We start from the raw sequence: 19986 nt of genomic DNA on the forward strand, positions 1-19986 counted from the left end.
TTTCTGGGTTTTCTGCTTTTTTTTTTTTCTGTATCCCTGTGGCAGTAGTTTAGTTTCTTTCCCTGCTTCTTTCACCACGGGTTGTGATTAGTGAATGCGGTTTTTGTGGTAGTGCAGTTCCCAAAGTGATGGATAATGCACATGGGCTGCAGTTAGTACCTGTCAGTTAGTGCTGCCCTGAGGGGGGAAATGGGTTTTTTATGTGCTTGTAGCAGTTTGGTTTATGAATTGAACTTCAAAGTTAGACTTCTAAAAGAACGACATTCAAGGGCTGGGGTGTGTCCAGAGAAAGGGCAATGGAGCTGGGGAAGTGTCTGATGAGAAGCATCTGAGGGAATTAGGGGTGTTCAGGTGGCCAGGAAGGCCAGCAGCTTCCTAACCTGTATCAGCACTGGTGTGGCCAGCAGGACCAGAGCAGGGATTGTCCCCCTGGCTGAGGCTGCACCTTGAATTCTGGGGTCAGTTCTGGGCCCCTCACAACAAGAAGGGCCTTGAGGGGCTGGAGCGTGTCCAGGGAAGGGCAGGGGAGCTGGGGAAGGGGCTGGAGCACAAGTGTGAGCAGGAGCAGCTGAGGGAGCTGGGGGTGTCCAGCCTGGAGACAAGGAGCTGAGGGGAGACCTGCTGGCTCTGCAGCTGCTGAGAGGAGGTTGGAGCCAGGGGGGTCGGGCTCTGCTCCCCAGGAACAAGGGATGGGACAAGAGAAAATGGCCTCAAGTTGTGCCAGGGGAGGTTTAGATTGGATATTAGAAGAAATTTCTTCACTGAAGGGGAAATTAAACGCTGGCACAGGCTGCCCAGTGTGGTGGTTGAATCACAATCCTTTGAGGGATTTCAAAGCTGTGTAGATGTGGTGCTGAGGGACCTGGTAGAGTTGGGTTCATTGTTGAACTTGATGATCTTAAAGGTCTTTTCCAACCAAAACGATTGTGTGTAAAACAACCTAGGATGTTTATTAGAGGTTATTTAAAATTATATTCAAATGGGGGAACAAACCCCTCCCTTCCTGCAGACCTTCATTGCTGTCAGAAGAAACACTTGTTCAAGTGTTGTGCTTAATGTACGTTAGAAAATGTTCTGGTAGAAATAAACTGAAAATGTTTCACCCTCCACAAATCTGATCTTGCAGTACCACATTTCCCTGGTGCTGACAGCATTCCTCCTGTGTTCAGTCTGTCAGGCTGAGCTTCAAACCATTTCTTGGTGGCATTTATGTTTAGTCCCTGTGCAGAAGGAGTGTAAAATGAATAAAGAAGTACTTCTTTTTGGCAGAAAAAGTGTTTGTGTGTCTCAGCCCCATTCCAGCGTAGGAGAAAGAACTCCAGTTTGTTCTAAGAACAAAAGTGCAGAGAGAGATTAGGGATTAGCCCCTAAAAACCATTTTTTAGATTAGAGGGAGGAAGTGAGATGGTCTGAGCAGCTGCAGGCACGAAGGTGCTGGGCAGAGGGTGTCCCTCTCACCCTGGCTTGCAAGATGACAAGTGACTGGGCAGCAGAGGAAGGAGGATGAGGAGGGGCTGGCAGGCTGCTTGGTGTTGGTCACTGCACATGGGTGTCCTCTGCCAACATAAGATTTTTTTGGAAATGTTTGTATTAGTGCAAAATTTGTCCTGGTCCATCTGGGTTTGGTCACATCTGCCTGGCTGTGTGTCCCCTTGCACCAAGCCAGAAGCAGCTGGTGGTGGCCATGTGCCTTCATACTGGCGTTGGTGTCACACCCTCCCTTCACATTGGTGGCAGCCACTGGTAAGCAGGGCAGCTCTTCCATTCTTTTGTGGCCTTCCTTGAACCTGTCTTACCTGCTCTGGCAGTTGCAGGGACCATTTAGGAAACAATCAGGCATGGATAAAAGAAGTTGACAAGTGCTGGAGGCTGTTTCCATCAGCCCAGGAGGGAGCAGGGCTCCGTAGGGTCAGCCCTGTGTTCATGAACCCCAGGGGACCCCAACCTTCTGCCTCAGCAGAGGGTTGAGCTACATGTGTAAGAGCAAATAAGAAACCTTCCTCTGTGCTGCCTCCTGGAGAGTTGTCCCAGGAGAAGGAGGAATCATAGAATCACAGAATGGTTTGGAAGGGACCATAAAGATCATCCAGATCCAACCCCCCTGCATGGGCAGGGACACCTCCCACCAGCCCAGGTTGCTCCAAGCCCCATCCAACCTGCCCTTCAACACTGCCAGGGATGGGGCAGCCACAGCTTCTCTGGGCAACCTGGGTCAGGGTCTCAGCAGCCTCACAGCGAAGAATTTCTCCTTAAGATCTCATCTGAATCTCCTCTTTCAGCTTGAAACACATCTCCCTTGTCCCATCCCTCCCTGCCCTTGTCCCAAGCCCCTCCCCAGCTTTCCTGGAGCCCCTTCAGGCACTGGAAGCTGCTCTAAGGTCTCCCTGGAGCCTTCTCTTCTTCAGGCTGAACAGCCCAACTCTCCCAGCCTGGCTCCAGAGCAGAGCTGCTCCAGCCCTTGGATCATCTCTGTGGCCTCCTCTGGACTCTCTACAGGAGCTCCATGTCCTTCTTGTGTTGGGAGCTCCAGAACTGGACACCATGACAAGTCCTGGTCATGGCCCTAATTGCACTGTTGAGGATTGATGAAGAAGAATAAAGCATGGACTTGTTTCCTCTATATCAACTATTTATGTTAGTCTTTGCAATTTGATTTTATCAATTTTTAGTAGACTAGACTTTTTTTTTTTTTCTTTAAACTCCTGCCTCCACTGTATTTTGGCAAGAAACATGAGCTGTGGGCAGCCCCTGCTGCGTGGTCTCCTAGGAGGTGTGTGTGCATTTGGCACATTGTTCAGCCAGCAGAGATGGAGGGGTGAACCAGTGTGCCCCCCACCCCCCAATCACAGCATGGTATTTTGGAATGGGGCTCCTGGACTCATCTCCTTCCAACCATTTGGCTTCAATTCCTTCTGCCAAAAAAGATGCTCTTTTATTGCTGCAAGTGTTTCTTTCAGGCTCTAGAAAATGTTTTCTGTCCTTTTGGACATCTCATAGAGGAACTGGCTGGCATTTTCTAAGCTTGCTCCAAGCAATGTGGTGCTGCTGTGACACTTGTCACACGTGTCCTCCAGGCTGGCAAGTGCCCTCCTGACCCGCCAGCACTTCAGTTACCTGAAGGTCTTGCCCTGGCTGCTCAGCAGAGGTGCTGTGCAAAGCTCTAGTGGCTCCACTTCACACTTGGGCTCAGCATCAGTATTTTCAGTAGTCAATAGGAGCTTTCCATGCATGTGTTATTATTAATTACCCTTAATTCCACCCCTCGAGACCAGTTTCTGCCTGGTCCACACACTGTCTGTGTGTCACCCCCCCAAATAGCAAATATTTGCTGTCTGAAAATCAAGTGGATTTTTGGAGACTTTCATCTCACAAATGTTTTTCCTGTGTTTTGTTTCTCTGTCTTAAGGTTGAGATTTTGTCTTTTCTTCCTTTTTTTCATACCCCCTGCTGCTGCAGAGTGTTCACCAGCAGTGGTGCCGGATTTACCAGGATGCACCATCCAGCTCCCTATGTGCTCATTGACAAGCTGCTTGTTCTGTGCACAACAGAGACATCCAGAAATTTGCTCTTCATTTTAGTACAAAAACATGCCACAAAAAAAAACCAACCCTGAAGGCTTCACTTCATGGTGGACTCCCCAGTCCCCTGCACTGAGGACCTGACCTCCCAGTCTGAGGACTGGGTCTGGAGCAGCAGCTGCTGGTTGGGGCTGATATTGAAATAGTGGTTTTATTTACTGGTGCTGTGAAGCTGCCTGCATTTGTTTACTGCTGTGAGCTGACCTTTGGGGAGACATTTCTCCATTAATTGGGTATCTAATCACTTCAAACAATTGGCAGGCATGTGTGTATTGGAGTTTTTGCTCTTGTTAGATATTTTCCCTCTGGTTCCTTCTTTCTCTGTTGTAGGGCAAAGAAGGCATTTATTTTTTTTTATTAATTCCTTCATTGTTTTTCTCTTTAGTAATTAACTGTTGATTTCATACCTATGGGCTCTTGGCCCAAACCTTTCTTTTGCCAATCCATTTGATTCTTATTCTTAAACATGTGCTCACATGCTGCAATGGAAGTAGAGGTCAGCTATTTTAGTTCTTGTAATATTTGACCTTTAAAGAATTATGGTGAGAATTATTATTAAAGTTATTCTCCACAGCCTTTTTTTTAAAAAAAAAAAAAAAAAAAAAGAAGATCTACCTTTCATTATTCTATGAAGACACTGACTCCTTGTAGGTATCAAATCCTCACTTGGGTTTATACTCCAGGGAATTTCCTGGTTTACCTGGTGCTTTGGGTTCCAGGGCAGGTTCAGATGCTAGGAAGAAGATGCTGCTTTTTAATTTCTTTGTCCTCTACTTGTTTGTTAGCAAATAATCTGGAATGTTTCCATAACGAACTGGTGTAGAAAATGTTGGATTTGGGGTTTTATCCTGTGGAAAACATAGAAATGTGTTTTAGGTCAATAAAGTTTTATGTACAGAAGGGAAAATTGACTTCTGTGGTGTGTAGGTCAGACACTCGGAAGGAGCAGGATGTGGCTAGACTGGGGGTTGGTATTGGGTTTATCTCGGGAGGGGTGATAACGTGGGCTTTTTAATAAAGCCTTTTCATAACCTTGGGCTGGGACTCAGGATCCTGGGATCCATCCCTGTTTTGCTCCTGGCCCTTGGGTGCTGGCAGAGGTATCACAGAGTTAACTGGTCTGAGGTTTAAGATGAGAGGTTGGTTTCAGCAGCAGATCTCTTCAGTAGCTTCTCCTGGGTTGAAAAATGCAATCAATGGAACAGTGGGCATGTTGCCCACACAGGGCACTGAGGTGCAGGTCACCTTGTGCCACGGGCATGTCATGGGTTAGGGAGAATCTCTTAATTCAGCCTGTGTCTAAGCCTGGACTTTATGGAGTTGGAGACTTGGATTCCAGTCCTGGGATCCAGCCTGGCCCCAGCCAAGGATCCTTGGGTTGCTGTGGAGTTATTAGGGTGCTCTCACTCTGCCTAAACTGGTGCTTTTGTCCTGTTTTACAGTCTAGCATGTGCCAAGGAAGGAAAACAAGTGAATTCAAAAAACAGTTTTGCTGGAAGATAGCTCTGGAAATAAAGTCCAGAGATAAGTGCAATGATACATTAGTGGGAGATGAAGAGAAGGAGATGAGAACAAGCAGATGTAAGCAGTGAGACTGGACTTGTTCCCAGGCCAAGTGCTTGTCCTGATAACAGAAGTTCATTTGTCACCAGTAACTTCTTTGGTGAGCAGCCCTTGGAGGGAGAATCAGAATAACTCCAAGGAAAGAAGTTCTCAGAGTGCTGGCTGCCACTGGGCACAGAAACAAGCCAGGTCTCTCTGTGCTGAGGAGCTGTGACAGGTCCATGCAGGGATAGTGCCTGGCAGGAATCCTGCTCTGGAGGGGAAATGAGGGCTGGAGGCTGCTCTTGTGGTCGTTAGTGCTGCTGCTGTGCCTGCTCCTTATGGTTTGCACTGCACTTCTCATTGGCACAGTCATAGCAGGGCATTTGCAATGTTTCCTGGTTAGAATCACAGAATGGTGAAGGTTGGAAGGGATCTCAAACATCATCAGGTTCCAACCCCCCTGTTACAAGCAGGAACAGCTCCCACCAGCCCAGGCTTCACAAAACCTCATCCAACCTGGCCTTGAACACCTCCAGGGAGGGAGCATCAGCAACCACCCTGGGCAACCTGTTCCAGTGCCTTATGACCCTCATGGTGCAGAATTTCTTCTTGATGTCTAACCTAAATCTCCCCTCTTTCAGTTTAAAACCATTCCCCCTGCTCCCATCACTTCCCTCCCTGGTGAAATCCAGCTCCTGGTTGTGACTGTAATTGTCAGTTTGTGCCTCCAAGGAAATGTTGTGTGTAACTGATGACAGGAGAGCCTTTTCTCTGCAATGTTGGACCTCATGTGCTGGAAGAGTTTGTGGACAGGGGCAGACAAGGGTCAGTTCTGCTGCCTCTTGTCCAAAAGTCACCAGATGTGACCACATCATCGCCTGCTGATCCAGCTGGAGGAGATGATACCTGTCTAGCAGCTAACGGTGAGAGTTTATGCCTAGGGAAGCAAATGAAAGAGAGAAACTTGCTGGTTATTTTCCCATTAAGTTCAATCTCCTGTAAAAAAAAAGGGCCTGGGATACATAGAGGGAAGGTGAGTTTTTGTGTGGCAAAAAGTGGCTCAGCTCACAGATGCTCTGAGCAGCTTTCTTGAAAGAACAAGTGAGGTGACTCCTGGTTTGAGTCCCGTTTGCTTTAGCCCCTGGGTTCCTGGAATAAATTAATGAAGTGGGTTTTCTTCCCCTGTTTGAAGCTGTTTGGAAGGCTGGACCATCCTCCCTGTGTCAGAGTGTGTTCTAATGTGATTTCTCCTTTCTTTCAGCAACAACGCACTGTTTATAGGCTGACACTGGTGAAAGCTTGGAACGTGGATGAACTCAAAGCCTACGCTGACCTGGTAGCCCTGGGAAAACCAGACTTCATCGAGGTCAAGGTGAGCTGTACAGAGCTATTACCTTCTTTTTTTTCCATCACTATTTTACTTTCTTCTTCCCTATTCCCCCACCACCCCCTGTCTAAACTTATACAAGTAAATTCAATACCACCAGAGATCTCAGTGATCCATAACATCTCTTGCTTTTCAAGTTGGGCAGCCAGGTTTCTGATCTCTGTGTTGGGAGTAGTCTTCAGTGTTATGCAAGACAAGCTTTGTACCAGCCAACATCCACTGCTGCTCAACAGAATTCTAACCCTCTGGTATTTTTTGTACTTAGGAAAGCAAAGACTGATAAATAAATGTTCCTTCTTTTATGTCAACCAGCATTTGAAACAAAATATTCTAGGGCAAGGGAGTGGTTTGTGGTGGGATCCTTCCCATCCTGGTCTCAAATTCTGTGGGTGAAGAAAGTGATCACGTTTGACTTCCTGATGTGGTACTTGTCAGGCTGTGCAAAAAGGGGGAAAATATTATCCTGTGGGGCTAGAAGAGCTGCTATCAGGAGCATGTGAGGTACAGCAGGGCAGGAGGTGCTTTGTGTTGGAATGTTATCAATTTAGTATGTAGAGGAGGTAAAAAAGGCACATTATGAAGCCTTCTGTAAGGAATCCCTGGCATGTCCATCCTTCAGCTCCCCTCCAGACCAGCATATTTACCTCAGGTCTGTAGTTTTGCAGCTCTGATACTTCTGGACTTTCTCTTCTCTTTTTTTTCTTTCTCTCTTCCCTCTTTGAAAATCTTTATTTAATGTTGCTTCGAAAGGCAAAACCTGGAGTTTGCTGCAATTTTCTTAGGAAACAAAACCCCAAGGTTATATTATCAGCAGCGAGTGGTCTCCTCAAGTGCTGCTGAAGTTGATAACTTAATACAGAATAAGATTTTGTGCATGGTCTGGGGAAAAAAGCCTCAGTTTTACAATGTGTATCAGACTGGTTTGTATTCCTGAGGTAAAACCCAGCAGAAGGAGTGGTCCTGTGGGGCCCTTCCCACCTTGCATCTCCTGACTCCCTTGCTGCAGCCTGGTAGCACAAATCCTTTCTTCCAGTGTGTGAGGAGGGCAGAGGTGGGTGTGCACACCAGCACAGTGGGGTATTGAGGCAGCTCTGCTCCATCCTGTGTAGCCACTTTAATTAGTAAAAGAAATCTAGATGTAAGTTAATCCATGTTTCTGGGTGTAGATTCCCTGAGTGCTCTCCAGGACAAACATCTACCTCCTCCAAGACCCAGGGCTGCTGTCCCCTTTGCCTGGGGAAGGATTCAGCCTCATAGTCCTGGTTTCCCAGCAGTGTGGAGCTCAGCTGTTCCAGTGGTTCTTCCATGGCAAAATCAGACCTTAGAGTGGCAGGGGAAGTGAGACAAGGTGATGGTAGAGTTATTCCCAAGGTGATTGGAGATGTTACTCCTGAGGCTCTTCCAGCTAGGACAGACTCCTGCCACACTGCTTCCATCAAAGTGTCTTCTGTGTGCTCAGAGTGCTTCAAAGGGCTTTTCCAGGGCTCTGAGGAAGATACATCTATGGAGCACTTCACCCTGTTTGCAAAAGTATGAGGCAGAGTGGGGGTCACTGCAGTGGCCTTGGAGGCACCTGAGCTGCAAACTGAGGTCAAGGAGGGCTCAAGGGACTTTGTCACTTCTGCCTGTGCAACCATGGGATGAAGCAAAGAGCCAGGGCTCTGTCCCTCCTGTGTTCGACTGCTCTGGAATAAGAGGTGAGCAGTTCTCCTCAGCAAAGCAGAACAGCAGCAGAGGGGCTGCATCATACCCACCCCCCCAAAGCCTGGCAGTGGGTGATTGTGCAGGCAAGGTGTGTGTAAGCAGAGTGATCACACAGATACATCCCCCAGCACTCAAAAGGATGCTTAATACAACAGTACCTCACCTGGGGAGTTAAATTCAGAGCCAAGGGAGGATGGGTAGGGCTGAAGGGTCTTCCAGTCTTCCTGACTGCTGTTGGTGATCCCTTTCATGCATTCCATGTACTGTTCTGCACTTGGACAGAAGCTCCTGCCAGTGTGCAACTGGCCTTCAGTCCAGCCCCAGTAGTTCTGCTGTTCACACAGCATTTGTGACCTGGGAGTTTTCCTCAAAATATTTTTATTTTTTTTATTAAGAGTAATTTCTGTGTTCCTTTGAGAATGAAGGATACTGAAAAATCTATTTGGTATGTGGATTGGGCTTTTGGATTGGGCTTTTTCAAAACCCTAGCATGATAGGTTAAAAAGGCAAAGACTAGGTCCTGCTCCAAGCAAATAAACAAAAAAAATATTACAAGATACTGCAAAGCATCTCTCAGAAAATGAGGTTCATCTCAGTGGGATTTCCTGGTTAAATACTTGAGATAAATGACGTTCATTTAAAATGAATGTAGCTAATCCCCTGTTGCTCTGGAGAGGCTCACGGGGTGGAGTGGATAGAGATTTAGATTCTTGCAGGGCTTAATACTTATTCTCATTTACATGAGTATCTTACAGGAGTGTAACTCTGTGGGACCCTATTCTCTCATTTAAACCAATAGAAATTAGTCTTGATTACCCTTGTGTAAAACCCAAGTTAAGGAAGAATCAGTCATGTGGTTATTAATGAACATCAATTTTATTCATTGTCCTGGTCTGTTTTAATGTCACAGTGTCACTGTCACAGTTGTACAAGGTTGATTGTGATACTTAAGATCTAGAAGGTGATCCTGCTGCAGCTGGGGGTTGGACTAGGTAATCTTCAGAGGTTCCTTCCAACCCTGAGGACTCTAACTCATCTTTTTGAAAGGTCACCCTCTCATTGTTTCAAGAACCAGAGGCTGGTGTTGACCTCCACTATGTTGCTATTTATATTTCTTCTGAAACCAAAAGGGCAAAAGGATTTTTCTTATGAAATGTAGATGGGTTCTAAGGAGCCCATTCAGGTGTGGGAGTGGGGTGTGCTGCAAAGACCCAGGCTAGACCCACTTCCACCTTGAACTATGGCTGTGCCCACACATCTACTCTGCACTGGAGAAGAGGAGATTGAGGGGAGACCTCATGGCAGCTTCTGCTTCCTCAGTAGGGAAGGAAGAGGAGGAGGCACTGACCTCTTCTCTCTGGTGACCAACGACAGGACCCGAGGGAACAGTGGGAAGATGTGCAGGGGGAGGTTTAGGTTGGGCATTAGGAAGAGATTCTTCACCCAGAGCAGTTGGAGCACTGGAATGGACTCCCCAGGGAAGCAGGAATGGCACTGAGCCTGACAATATGCAAGAAACACTTGGACAGCACCCTCAGGGACACAGTGTCAACTTTGGGCTAGTCCTGTTCTGGGGCAGGAGTTGGACTTGGTGATCCAGGCTGAGGAGGTGGTTGAGCCACCATCCCTGGAGACACCTAAAAGACAGATGTGGTGCCAGGGGACAGGGTTTAGTGGAGGATGCAGCAGAGTTGGGGTAATGGTTGGACTCGATGATCTTGTAGGTCTTTTCCAACCAGAATGATCCTATGACACTGTCTGTAACTTTGAGGTTGTGTGCATGCAGGGGTGCAGGTCAGGTGCCCAACCTTGCAGCCCTGGCTTTTGATTTTGGAACTGCTCTGGCAGTGGTGGGGGAGATCTGTTTGCTCTGGTCAGAGCTGCAGGTGAAATGACAGCCCAAGGGAAGGGATCTGTGTTAGCTGGAGTGAAGCTTCCCCTAGCAGGATGCCTCCTGCTTGAGCAGAGTTTGCTGCTTCTCTCCATTAGTTCAAATTTAAGGGGGAAAAAAACCCTGCCTGGCTTGTCCTTTGTTTGAGGCCCCTTGATACCACGGAGCTGTCTGAGGGCAGGACTTGGGCAGAGCAGGGTCGTGGCACTGCACTGAGTTTCCTCAAGCCTCTGTGAAATTAGTTTTCAGCTGCTTGAAAGAATTTATCCCTGAGGAATATTCTGCAGCTCCAGCACAGCACCCTGGCTCTTAGCTGGTTGGTGGAAGGGCTTGGTGTCTGGTGGGGCTGAGGATGGTTGTTCTGGGACTGCAGCTCCTGCTCTTGGTGACTGAGGCTCTGCTACAGAATGACAATGACCAAATAAACGTCTGGAAGGAAGGACCAGAGGGAAGTGTCTGTCCCAACCTGCTCAGTCTTGTCATATTAAACAGTGAAGATTATTTAAATGCTTAAAATAATGAGGAAAATGAGTTCTGCTTTAATGAGTTTATAATTGCATGCAGCAAGAGCCGATTGCCCCCTCCCATCAGAAAGCTATTCAGAGACTTGCTGCTGTTCCAGGCTGCATTTAGATGAAGAGAAGGTGAAGTTAAAAATCTCTTGTCCTAGTGCCTACTCTAAAATAAATCCACACAATGTATAATTTCTATGCCTGAAAAAGAAAACCACACTGAGCAGTTCATGTCCTCTCAACTGCCAGCCATGGGCTCGAGGCCAAGAAATGAGATGTGGATGGTCCAGGGTGGCTGGGCAGGCAGTAGCAGTAGTAGTGCTGGAGCTGTCGGGCAGTTGGGCACCCAAAGGGTCTGGATCTGCTGGAAACAGGTTGCCCAGGGAAGCTGTGGCTGCCCCATCCCTGGCAGTGTTGAAGGGCAGGTTGGATGGGGCTTGGAGCAGCCTGGGCTGCTGGGAGGTGTCCCTGCCCATGCAGGGGTTGGGACTGGATGGTCTTGAAGGTCCTTCCCCATCCAAACCAGTCTGTAATTCTGTGTATCTCAGCTGTCCTGGACTGCCATGGAAAGCTGTTCCAGGTGGGTCCTGAGCAGCCTTTGCTGGAAGCTGCCCCTTCTTAGCATCTGCTGGTGACAGAGGCAGGGACCCATCTTGCTGTTTGTGTTGATCCAGCTAAAGGTTACAAGTTACTCATGGATATGTCTGAGTAGTTCAGCTTGACATCAGTGTCTCTGTTGTCATGCTGTGAGTACATAGTAAGGCTCTATAAAAAGTTCCATTGCAAACGCAGGTGAACAAATAAATGTTGAATGTAAGTGACTCTTCCACACAGTTTCATTGAAAAGTCAAATTTTTAGTCCAACCTGTGGTTTGATATAAATATGTTTCTGAAATTTTTGCAGTCCAGCACTGGCCTTGAGTGCAAATGTGAGCCTCATGAAAGTCCAAGCTGAAACAGATTGTTCTCATCTATTTTTTGCTTCAGTAAAGGTTAATATCCAAAGTAAGTGGGAAGCACAAGGTGTAGAAATTGCCTTAGGCTGGTGAGGCTTTGAGATTTGACCAAGGGAAGCTGTAGAAAATAAAGAGCAAATGGAGACTGTGCTTGATGGCCCAGGGTGCTTGGCTGCCTGTACCACTACATTTGTGCCCATGGCTGCTTGCAGAAGGACTAGGGCTCAGTGCTGCGTTTTGCAGCTGGGGAAGGTGAGACAGGGTAAGAGTGGGTCATAGCAAAGCAGGTCTCTGGCTGGAAATTCACCTCCTGCCTTTTTTGTTCCATGTCTTTATACTTTCCCTTCCTCCCTCTATGCAGTTGCTCTATACCAGGGTGTAAGGAGCAGCTGGAGAGTGATTTAATAGGGGCCATTTCTCTCTCAGTATCTACATGGTGGATGTTGAGGAGCTGGAAGGGAAGGCTGTGTCCAGCTTTTTGGAGTTTAGCTTTCACAGGAGGAGTTCCTTTGACTTCAAGGCAGTTGCTGAAGATTTATGGGCTGCTGTGGCCAGATCTGCCTCTAGCCATACGTGTGGTGCATCTGGAGAGCTGGTGTTAAACAGTGGGGTTATGCTGCAGAACTGAACCACTTCCATTCCTGCACTCAGATTTAACTGACACAAACAAACCGGTGTCCTTCATTACATCAGCTTGAAAGTGATTATTAAAAGCAAGCAATGAGCCTGAATCCACTCCAGCAAGGAGCCAGACGTGCATGAGAGCTTGTGTATATAATTTGGACAGTGCTGATGCTCAGCTCATAAGCATTTTTATTGCAGAGTGCAATCTATCAACATGCCATTTGAGGCTTTTTACATTTGTCTTGGGTCAGGGCTGCTCCAGTTTTTAAACAGTGGCTCTGTCACTCAGCAGCTTGGCCGACACTTTGTTCTTCTGGTAATTCACACCAGCCTCAATTAAACAAATTCCTAATTTGTGGGCTAGGAGTTAAGAAAACTCTTGCTCAGCAATGAAGTCAGGAAGCCTGGAGTCTCCGAGTTGAGAAACAAAAGTACTGTCATATTTAGTTCCCTGGTAAGCTTTCCCTCTTAGCCTGGTGGGTTAAAAAAGTTGCTGGCTGTTGAGCTCTCTGGTGAGGAGCCAGGTGGCAGTGGGAGAAACGTGCTTCTTGCTGCAGGGACCATCATCTTGGCACGAGACGTTGCTGAACTGCAGCTCGTGCGCGCTCAGCTCTGCCACGGCGACGCGGAAATCCAGAGCTCACCCGGTGCCCTTGCTCTGCCTTCACTCTGGAGGCACCACCAACAGCAGAGATGCTTTTCAAAAGGCTCCTGCATTTCAAGGTATTCGGCCAGAGCTGCGTCGCATGATTAGGATGCTAAAAGCCCCCTTATTAAAGACTAATGAAGAGGCGGCATCGTTGATGTTGCTGCTGCAGGGAAGCTGGTGTGAGAGCTTTGGGGGTGCAGCAGAATGGTTTCCTTTTGAAAAGCTTGCTGTCTTAATAACTGCCTTCATCTATTACTGCAAAATACAACAGGACCGCCCTAATCAACTGTTCACAGTTTTCAAGTGGTATCAGCCCTGGTAATTAATTCAAGTTTTAAGAAGTTGGGGCAGTTGAAAGCTGATGTGCTTCCATTCTCTGTGCTGCTGAGCTGCTGCTCATTGATTTGTGCTTGTGAATTAATCAGCCATCCCAGCACTAAGTTATTCCATTTGCCTCTGTGCTTGCTTTGCTTGTAAAAGAGATCTTTGAAGTTTATTAAAGGAATGAGTCATGTCGTAGCTTCCTCAGAATTTTCCCCCTCTGTAGGCAGACATTTTTCATGCTGCTCAAATTATAATCTGTATAATGAATGAGGGGAAAATATTGCTATATGGAGCTGCATCTATACAGCTGAGCTCAGGAGATATAGATCCTATTATTTGCGTGGCTGGCTGCTCTAATATAAGAACATTTAAAATCTTATTCAGACTTTCAGAACTGGGCTAAAAAAAATTAATGTACTTCCTTGCTTAACACTCCCCCGACTTGTCTGTGGTTGTGCACAGTCAACTTGTTTCCACACTGGCTTTTGAGTTATGGAGCACAGCTCTAATGTCCTTTGCTTGGGCAGATTAATAGAGGAGCTCCCTCATAAATTTACCAGCAAGAAAGTAATTGCTTCCAAACCTTGTACAGTTTCTAATTAGCAGGAGTCTGTTTCTTTTGGAGCCCTGTTGTAGTTCACCTTGTTCTAATTTTTAAGTGTTTGCAAAGGATCTGTCTCTGTTTGTTGCTGGATGTGACGTGTTCAACTTCAATGTAGCTGAATTAGGTCTTGGGGGTGCAGCATAAGCTGGGACCAGGTGCCAGCAGCACTGTGGATGCAAATGCCCATTCAAAGAAGCAGAAATATCTTTCACTGTGGAAAAACACGAGGACACAAAACAATCATCCATAAAATTGTGTGTGCTCTGCTTTAGAGACCTGTGCTCAAAGGGGTTTTGTGACTGGAATAAAATAACTCAGCTGAAGAGCAAGGGTGATGAAATCTCTTGGAGAAGTACAGAGGACCTGGGATTTTGTCTGGAAAAAAAGCCAAGTTTTTCTTGGGAGTTGTCGTTTTTTGGGTGCCAGTGGGTTTGTGAGCTGTGTGGTGGTTCCACAGGTTAACCCACTTGGATGAGCCTTTTATCTGGAAAGAAATAAATAAGCAAAGATACATCTCAGCAAGCCACAGACTGCTGAGCTCATTTATGGGGATTTTACTAAAGTAATTAAAGATGGATCAAGGCAGTAGTGAAATTGAGGTCATGGCTAAGATGAAATCAGTACTTCAGGAGGTTCAAGTGATCAGATCCCCAAACTAGGAGCAGCTGATCTCAAAATGCTGAGGCTGAAGTTGGGTGGAGCAGGGTGTGGAAGCTGAGGGCTGCAGTAACTGAGCAGTGATGAATGCAAGGTGTGGAGCTGGCTGCTCTACATGGGCATTGCAGTAACCCAGAGGACCTCAGCCTCTGTGACAAGTACATCATCCAAACCTGCAGTGCTTGTGTCTTGGCTTTGTACAGGGCAACAGGACCATGTGCCTCTCTCTGCTTTGGTCCATTTGCTATATTGGGTGGTTGGGACAGGAGCTGGTGCAATGACCTGGTATTTGTCCTGACTTAAAACTGTGAAATCTGATTAGACATGAGGAGGAAATTCTTTCCTGTGAGGGTGGTGAGAGCCTGGCCCAGGTTGCCCAGGGAAGCTGTGGCTGCCCCATCCCTGGCAGTGTTGAAGGGCAGGTTGGATGGGGCTTGGAGCAGCCTGGGCTGGTGGGAGGTGTCCCTGCCCATGCAGGGGTTTGGGACTGGAGGATATTTAGGGTCCCTTCCAAACCAAACCAGTCTGGGATACGAGTCTGTGATATGATGGTGTCTTCTGAATGGTGCCACTTCTATAGCAGCTACTGAGTGTCCTTCCAGCAAGTGACCAGAAAAGCTGTTTCCTCAAAGACTGGTTCTCCTGCCCACTCACACTAGTGAGCCACAGAGCTCTGCAGACCCATGTGTGGTGGGTTGCTTCTCTCCATGCCCTGCCTGAGGATGCTCATGGTGCTCATCCCACAAGCCAGCATGCACTGGGTGCTCCCCACCCCACGACCTGGCTTTGTGCAGACACAGCACCCCAGCACAGCATGACCTTTCCTTGTGCCAGGGCTGATGGTGCTGGGGTGTTGGGTGTGTGAGCGATGGCCCTGGCCTTTCAGCTGGCAGGTGACATGGGGTGACAGAGCTGCCACCAGCACACATCAATCTTCTTAAAAAGTCCCTTGCCACCTCCTGCCAACGTCCCCTCTGGGGTGATTGCTTCAGCTCTCAGTGTCACACAAAGCACCTCCTGGAGTGGGAGGATTAGAGAAATTCCTTGATTGTTCTGGTGGCCTTTGACCAAAGCAGCACAAGCTGCTTTTTAATGTCATCAAGTCAATTCTACTCTTCAGCAAGCAGGAAGAGTTTCTAGGGCACCAGCTTACGCCTGAATTTTCACCCTCTCTCTGCATGTGTGGGAGATGCAGGCAGAGATGGACTTTTTTTTCCAAACACTTCTCAGTATTTATTGAATGAATTTAAGCAAAAGAAAGGAATAATAGTGAGATGAGCTGGAGGGTGTTTTTGCAAAGACCTTAATATTTTTGGGTGTTTGCTTGTGTACTCAGCCCTGGAAAATAATCTCTGTTTACTGATGGTGTTTGCACGGGCTTTCCTGTGCCAGTGTTATTTTTGTATCCAGCTCATGGGCCTTGAATCCAGGGGCTCATTGAGCAGTTTGGCCAAGTACTCCCAGTCTCTGCTTACTGGTTTTTTAACAAAGGTCCAAAGTGCTGAGTGCCCAGCAGTGGCTGTAGCTGCCTTCTCCTGTAGGTGAGGTCTGTGGGGAGAAAGCAAGGAGGAGCACACTCAAGATCTTGTTTGAAATTCTATCAGCTTCCCTGGCAGGCACTCAGTGAGCAGAACATGCTGCTGCCACCAAGCCAGAGAAATGCAGAGGAATCTTGGAAACTAGTGACTAGAGTTTCTGTAGCTGGATGGAGGAGGTTGGCCAGAGTTCTCCAACTGGTTTCTGGAAGCACTTGGCCACGTGAGGTTTCGTGTTCTTTCACATAAGGATTGAGGGTCTTGGTGGAACCTTGCTGGAGGTGGCAGCAGGGGCAGGAGTAAACCAGCTGTTGTGGTCTGTGCTGTGGTTCCTCTAAACTGTGAGCTCATGGCTGAGCAACTGGAGTCCTTCTGCCCCCCGAGGAGTGAATGGACAGCAAAGAACAGTTCCTTCCTCTAGCCTTGATGTTCTCCTACAGCTTTGTAAGTCTCATCCTAACTGGGAGCTGGAGGAGAAGTGCTGCTCTGGAGAGGCACAGATTGAAGCTGAAGCAGACTGGGTTAGGAAGATGAGATTTTGGCAGTGCCATGATGCTGTCCAGGGTGGCCACCTGTGCTTTGTCCCCCAACCTGCCCCTGTGGGGTAAGAGCATGTCCCTCCCAGGTGTGCACTTGCTGGCTTTGTTAAGGATTGTTAGGTGTTTGGCTACTGCAGAAAAAAAACAGATGAGCCAGATGGGCCAGAAGTAAAGCCCTCTTTTTTCTGGGGGAACTCAGTTGTTGCCTCCAGTGAAGATGCTTTCATCCCCATGGAGTTGCTTCTGGTTTAGCAAAGGTCTTAGAGAAGGGAATGCACAGAGCAAACTCACCTTTAAAGTCTGATTCCATCCCTCTGGTTTGAACCTAAAATTAGCACTTGTCTTCAGGAGACCTCAAGGTTCACAGACATCCTCTGCTTTGCTCCACTTTGCTGTTAAATTTTTTGAAGTGATTTTGCTCTTTGGGCTCTCAAGAATCACTTTGTGAACGCAGAGAAGGATGATTTGCACACTTGTAGCTATTTTTCCCCCCACACTTTTTCTTTGGAAAGAAAGGTGTTTAAAAGAAACCTGCTGTTTCTCTGGGCTTGAGCTGGTGCTACCCTGCCAGTGTTGGCATCTCCACGTTCCTCCTAATGAGCCACATCTCTGCCAGTGCTTGGTCTGGGCACCACTGCCTGTGGGACTCTGTCCAGCCCATCTGCACGTGGATCATAATGCTTTAAAAATGCCTGTTTCTTACATCCAAACTGGGCCTATTTAAATTTTTCTCTAAAATGACCAGTAATTGGGAAGAACCCTGAGATCTCAAGGTTGAAAAAATCAGGTGAATAAAACTGGATGGTTTTGAGTAAAACAAATGTCCATGTACATAGAGCCCCAAGTTCATTGCATGGGCACCATGGGAAAGACAGAAAATGGGATTTGGAGAGCAGGGGCTCTCTCTTCATCTCTATTGCCAAAATGGTCTTGATCTGGGCAGTTACAATTTTCTACAGCTAAAATAGGTGGGTTTAATTCTCTCATAATTAAATTGAAGAGCTGGAAGCAGGGGCAGCCCAGACAAAGCCAGAGAGGGGATGGAGGATGGAACAAGTGGAACAGGATTTGTGTGGATACTAGAGGATGGTGGCAGAAATGGCAGCCTTGGCTTGGAAGGGAAGAGGTCCTCACCTCTGTGGCACGTGGGACAGTCATCTCTGGGAGTGTCACACTGACTTGTTGCATGGGTTAGTTGTGAGATTTTCTTCCAGGCAAGTCATGTTTCAAAACAACATGACCTTGAAGGTCTCTTGTTATTTCAGGAGGATGAACATCCTCCCCTTGAAAGTTTTTCAAGGTACCTTCCAGGATAAAGACTAACCTGTGTTCTACTGGTGGGCTGGCCTGGGCACAGGGGTTTGGTGATGCGTCCCTGAGGGAGATACTGACTTTTGATGCCATCTCCAAATGTGTTGCCTTCCATAAGATACAATGTGAAGGGGAGCCAAACCAGACCTTCTGCAGGGTTTGCTGAGGCAGATGTGCCAGCACTGCTTGACTTGTGAAAGGTGAAGCTGATGGTGACTGCTCCATGTTTCTTCTCAGGGCGTGACGTACTGCGGCGAGAGCTTGGCCAGCAACCTCACCATGGCCAACGTCCCCTGGCACGAGGAGGTGGTGCACTTTGTCCAGGAGCTGGCTGACCTCCTCCCTGACTACGAGATTGCCTGTGAGCACGAGCACTCCAACTGCCTCCTGATAGCTCACAAGAAGGTGAGGCTGTGCCAGTGGGTGAGACCAGGCACTGTGTCTTCTCCTCAGAAGTGTTGCCCAATTGCCTTGCTCCAACACATTTTCTCTCTAGGGTTACCTGGATGCTTTTGGGGGGGTGGAAACCCAAGCATGTATTGCAGAGGGTGGTGGAATAGTCACTGAAGGCACTGCAGGTTGCAGCCAGTCATGCTGTAACTCACAGCTCCACCATGGCAATCTAGGCAAGAGGCATAGAGCAGCTCCAGGTGGAGCTCAGTTGGGATATCTCCTGTGCTTTATCACATGGGCTTTGCCTTTTGAGAAAGGTAAGAACAAATCTTGTTGAGGTGGGTGAGCTGGCTTTGCCTTCTGTATTTTCACTGTGGTTTTCAGTGGGACAGACAGCTTGCTAAGGAATTTACACCAGAGTAAGCTGGGCTGGTGTTTTATCTCTTCTGAATCTTTGTGAAAGCTCCCAGAACTGTAGACCTCCTTCCTTCCAGAGATAAGAGAAGGTATTTTTCTTGCTTTGGAAAAATAATTTTGGAAAAAAAATGTTGATATGTGGATATTAACATAGGATGTTTTCTTTTCAACTATTATCCTTCTAGTGGCTCCTTGGCTGGTTTGGAGCAGGGGGAGCTTCTCAGCTTCTTACAGGAGCCCCCCTGGGGCCCTTCCACAGCTGCCAAAAACCCCACCAAACAAACCAGCACAAATCTTATTGTTGAACTCTTCTGTGCAGTTCCAAAACTGCTGCTTGTTTTTCAATTTGTGGTTTTATGGAACAGCTGTAAAGAAGCAGAGAAAAATGGGATACCTTGTACTATTTTTGTTCTAACTCACCTCCAAGTCGCTTTATTTACAGTCTCAGGCTTGGTTGTTGCCACTGGCAACTGTGCCTGAGCAAATCCTTGAATGCAAAATACTCTTCTCCATTCTAAGGTGGGGAGGGCCCAGGGAAAGAAAGGAAACAGATTGTCACCTTCCTCACTGACGCATAATTTAAGTTAACACTGTTAGTAACAAGAATAGATTGATACGGGCCCAAAAGGAATTCAACAGCTGCTTTGCTTTCCAAAGCCATTAGGAGGGGGTGTCATTTGGAAATAATCTATCTTGGTACTAAAATAACTAATAAAAAATAAATTTATTTCTATTAAGTTTAATTCTGAATTTCAGGCTCCAGTGGAGAATAAAATTTGTCAGTGTGTATTATTTGCAGAAAACCTGTGCTGTGGGAACAATCAAACTGTAGTGAGTAATTGCAAGATCAAAGGCATCTTTAAAAAGTTAAGGAGTTGCAGGAAGACAGTAATAAAAATGATTAGGAAATGAGATTTATTTCCCTGTGTTCTCCTAGGTCTGAGTTTTGAGGTGCTCAAGCAGTGCTGATATTAATTTTAAACATGTTTAATTTTAAACATGCCAGCCTGCATGAAAAAGGCTGGAAATGTCAGAAATCCTGCATCTTGCTTGCAGCCTCTGCTCCTTGATTTATGGAGAATCATTGATTGGCACCTGCTTATGTGATGAGTAATAGTTTAGGGCTTAGGCTCTGGAGTCTCTCAAGGCCAGGGATTTATGTAGACAAAGGATTTTAAGTAAGGGCAACTGCAGTTTGTGTGTCTGGTGTCATTTTCTTGGGAAATCAAGAGGTGATAGAGAGGAGCTGTTGCATTTTTGGGGTGCTTCAAGTCTTAAAAATCTCCCCTTAGTCTTCCAAGTCTCTTCCCACACACACATCCCTCCTGTTTTCTTCCTGCTGGCCAGAAGTGGTTCTCTG

The 19986-nt window shown here is 47.1% G+C and overlaps 1 protein-coding gene across 1 annotated transcript in view; it reads left to right on the top strand.

Moving 5' to 3' along the window:
• LOC104390049 (S-adenosyl-L-methionine-dependent tRNA 4-demethylwyosine synthase-like) overlaps positions 1 to 19986 on the top strand; it is a gene marked incomplete at its 5' end in the record, with an annotated part of 97905 nt that overhangs the window by 67697 nt on the left and 10222 nt on the right. The window contains 2 exons of the mRNA XM_009999130.1: positions 6385 to 6495; positions 18054 to 18221. Of these exons, the coding sequence (XP_009997432.1) occupies positions 6385 to 6495; positions 18054 to 18221 (279 nt within the window). The remainder of the gene's footprint in view (positions 1 to 6384; positions 6496 to 18053; positions 18222 to 19986) is intronic.

Source organism: Chaetura pelagica, unplaced genomic scaffold (genome assembly GCF_000747805.2).
Source record: "Chaetura pelagica isolate M959 unplaced genomic scaffold, ChaPel_1.0 scaffold230, whole genome shotgun sequence".
NCBI lineage: Eukaryota > Metazoa > Chordata > Aves > Apodiformes > Apodidae > Chaetura > Chaetura pelagica.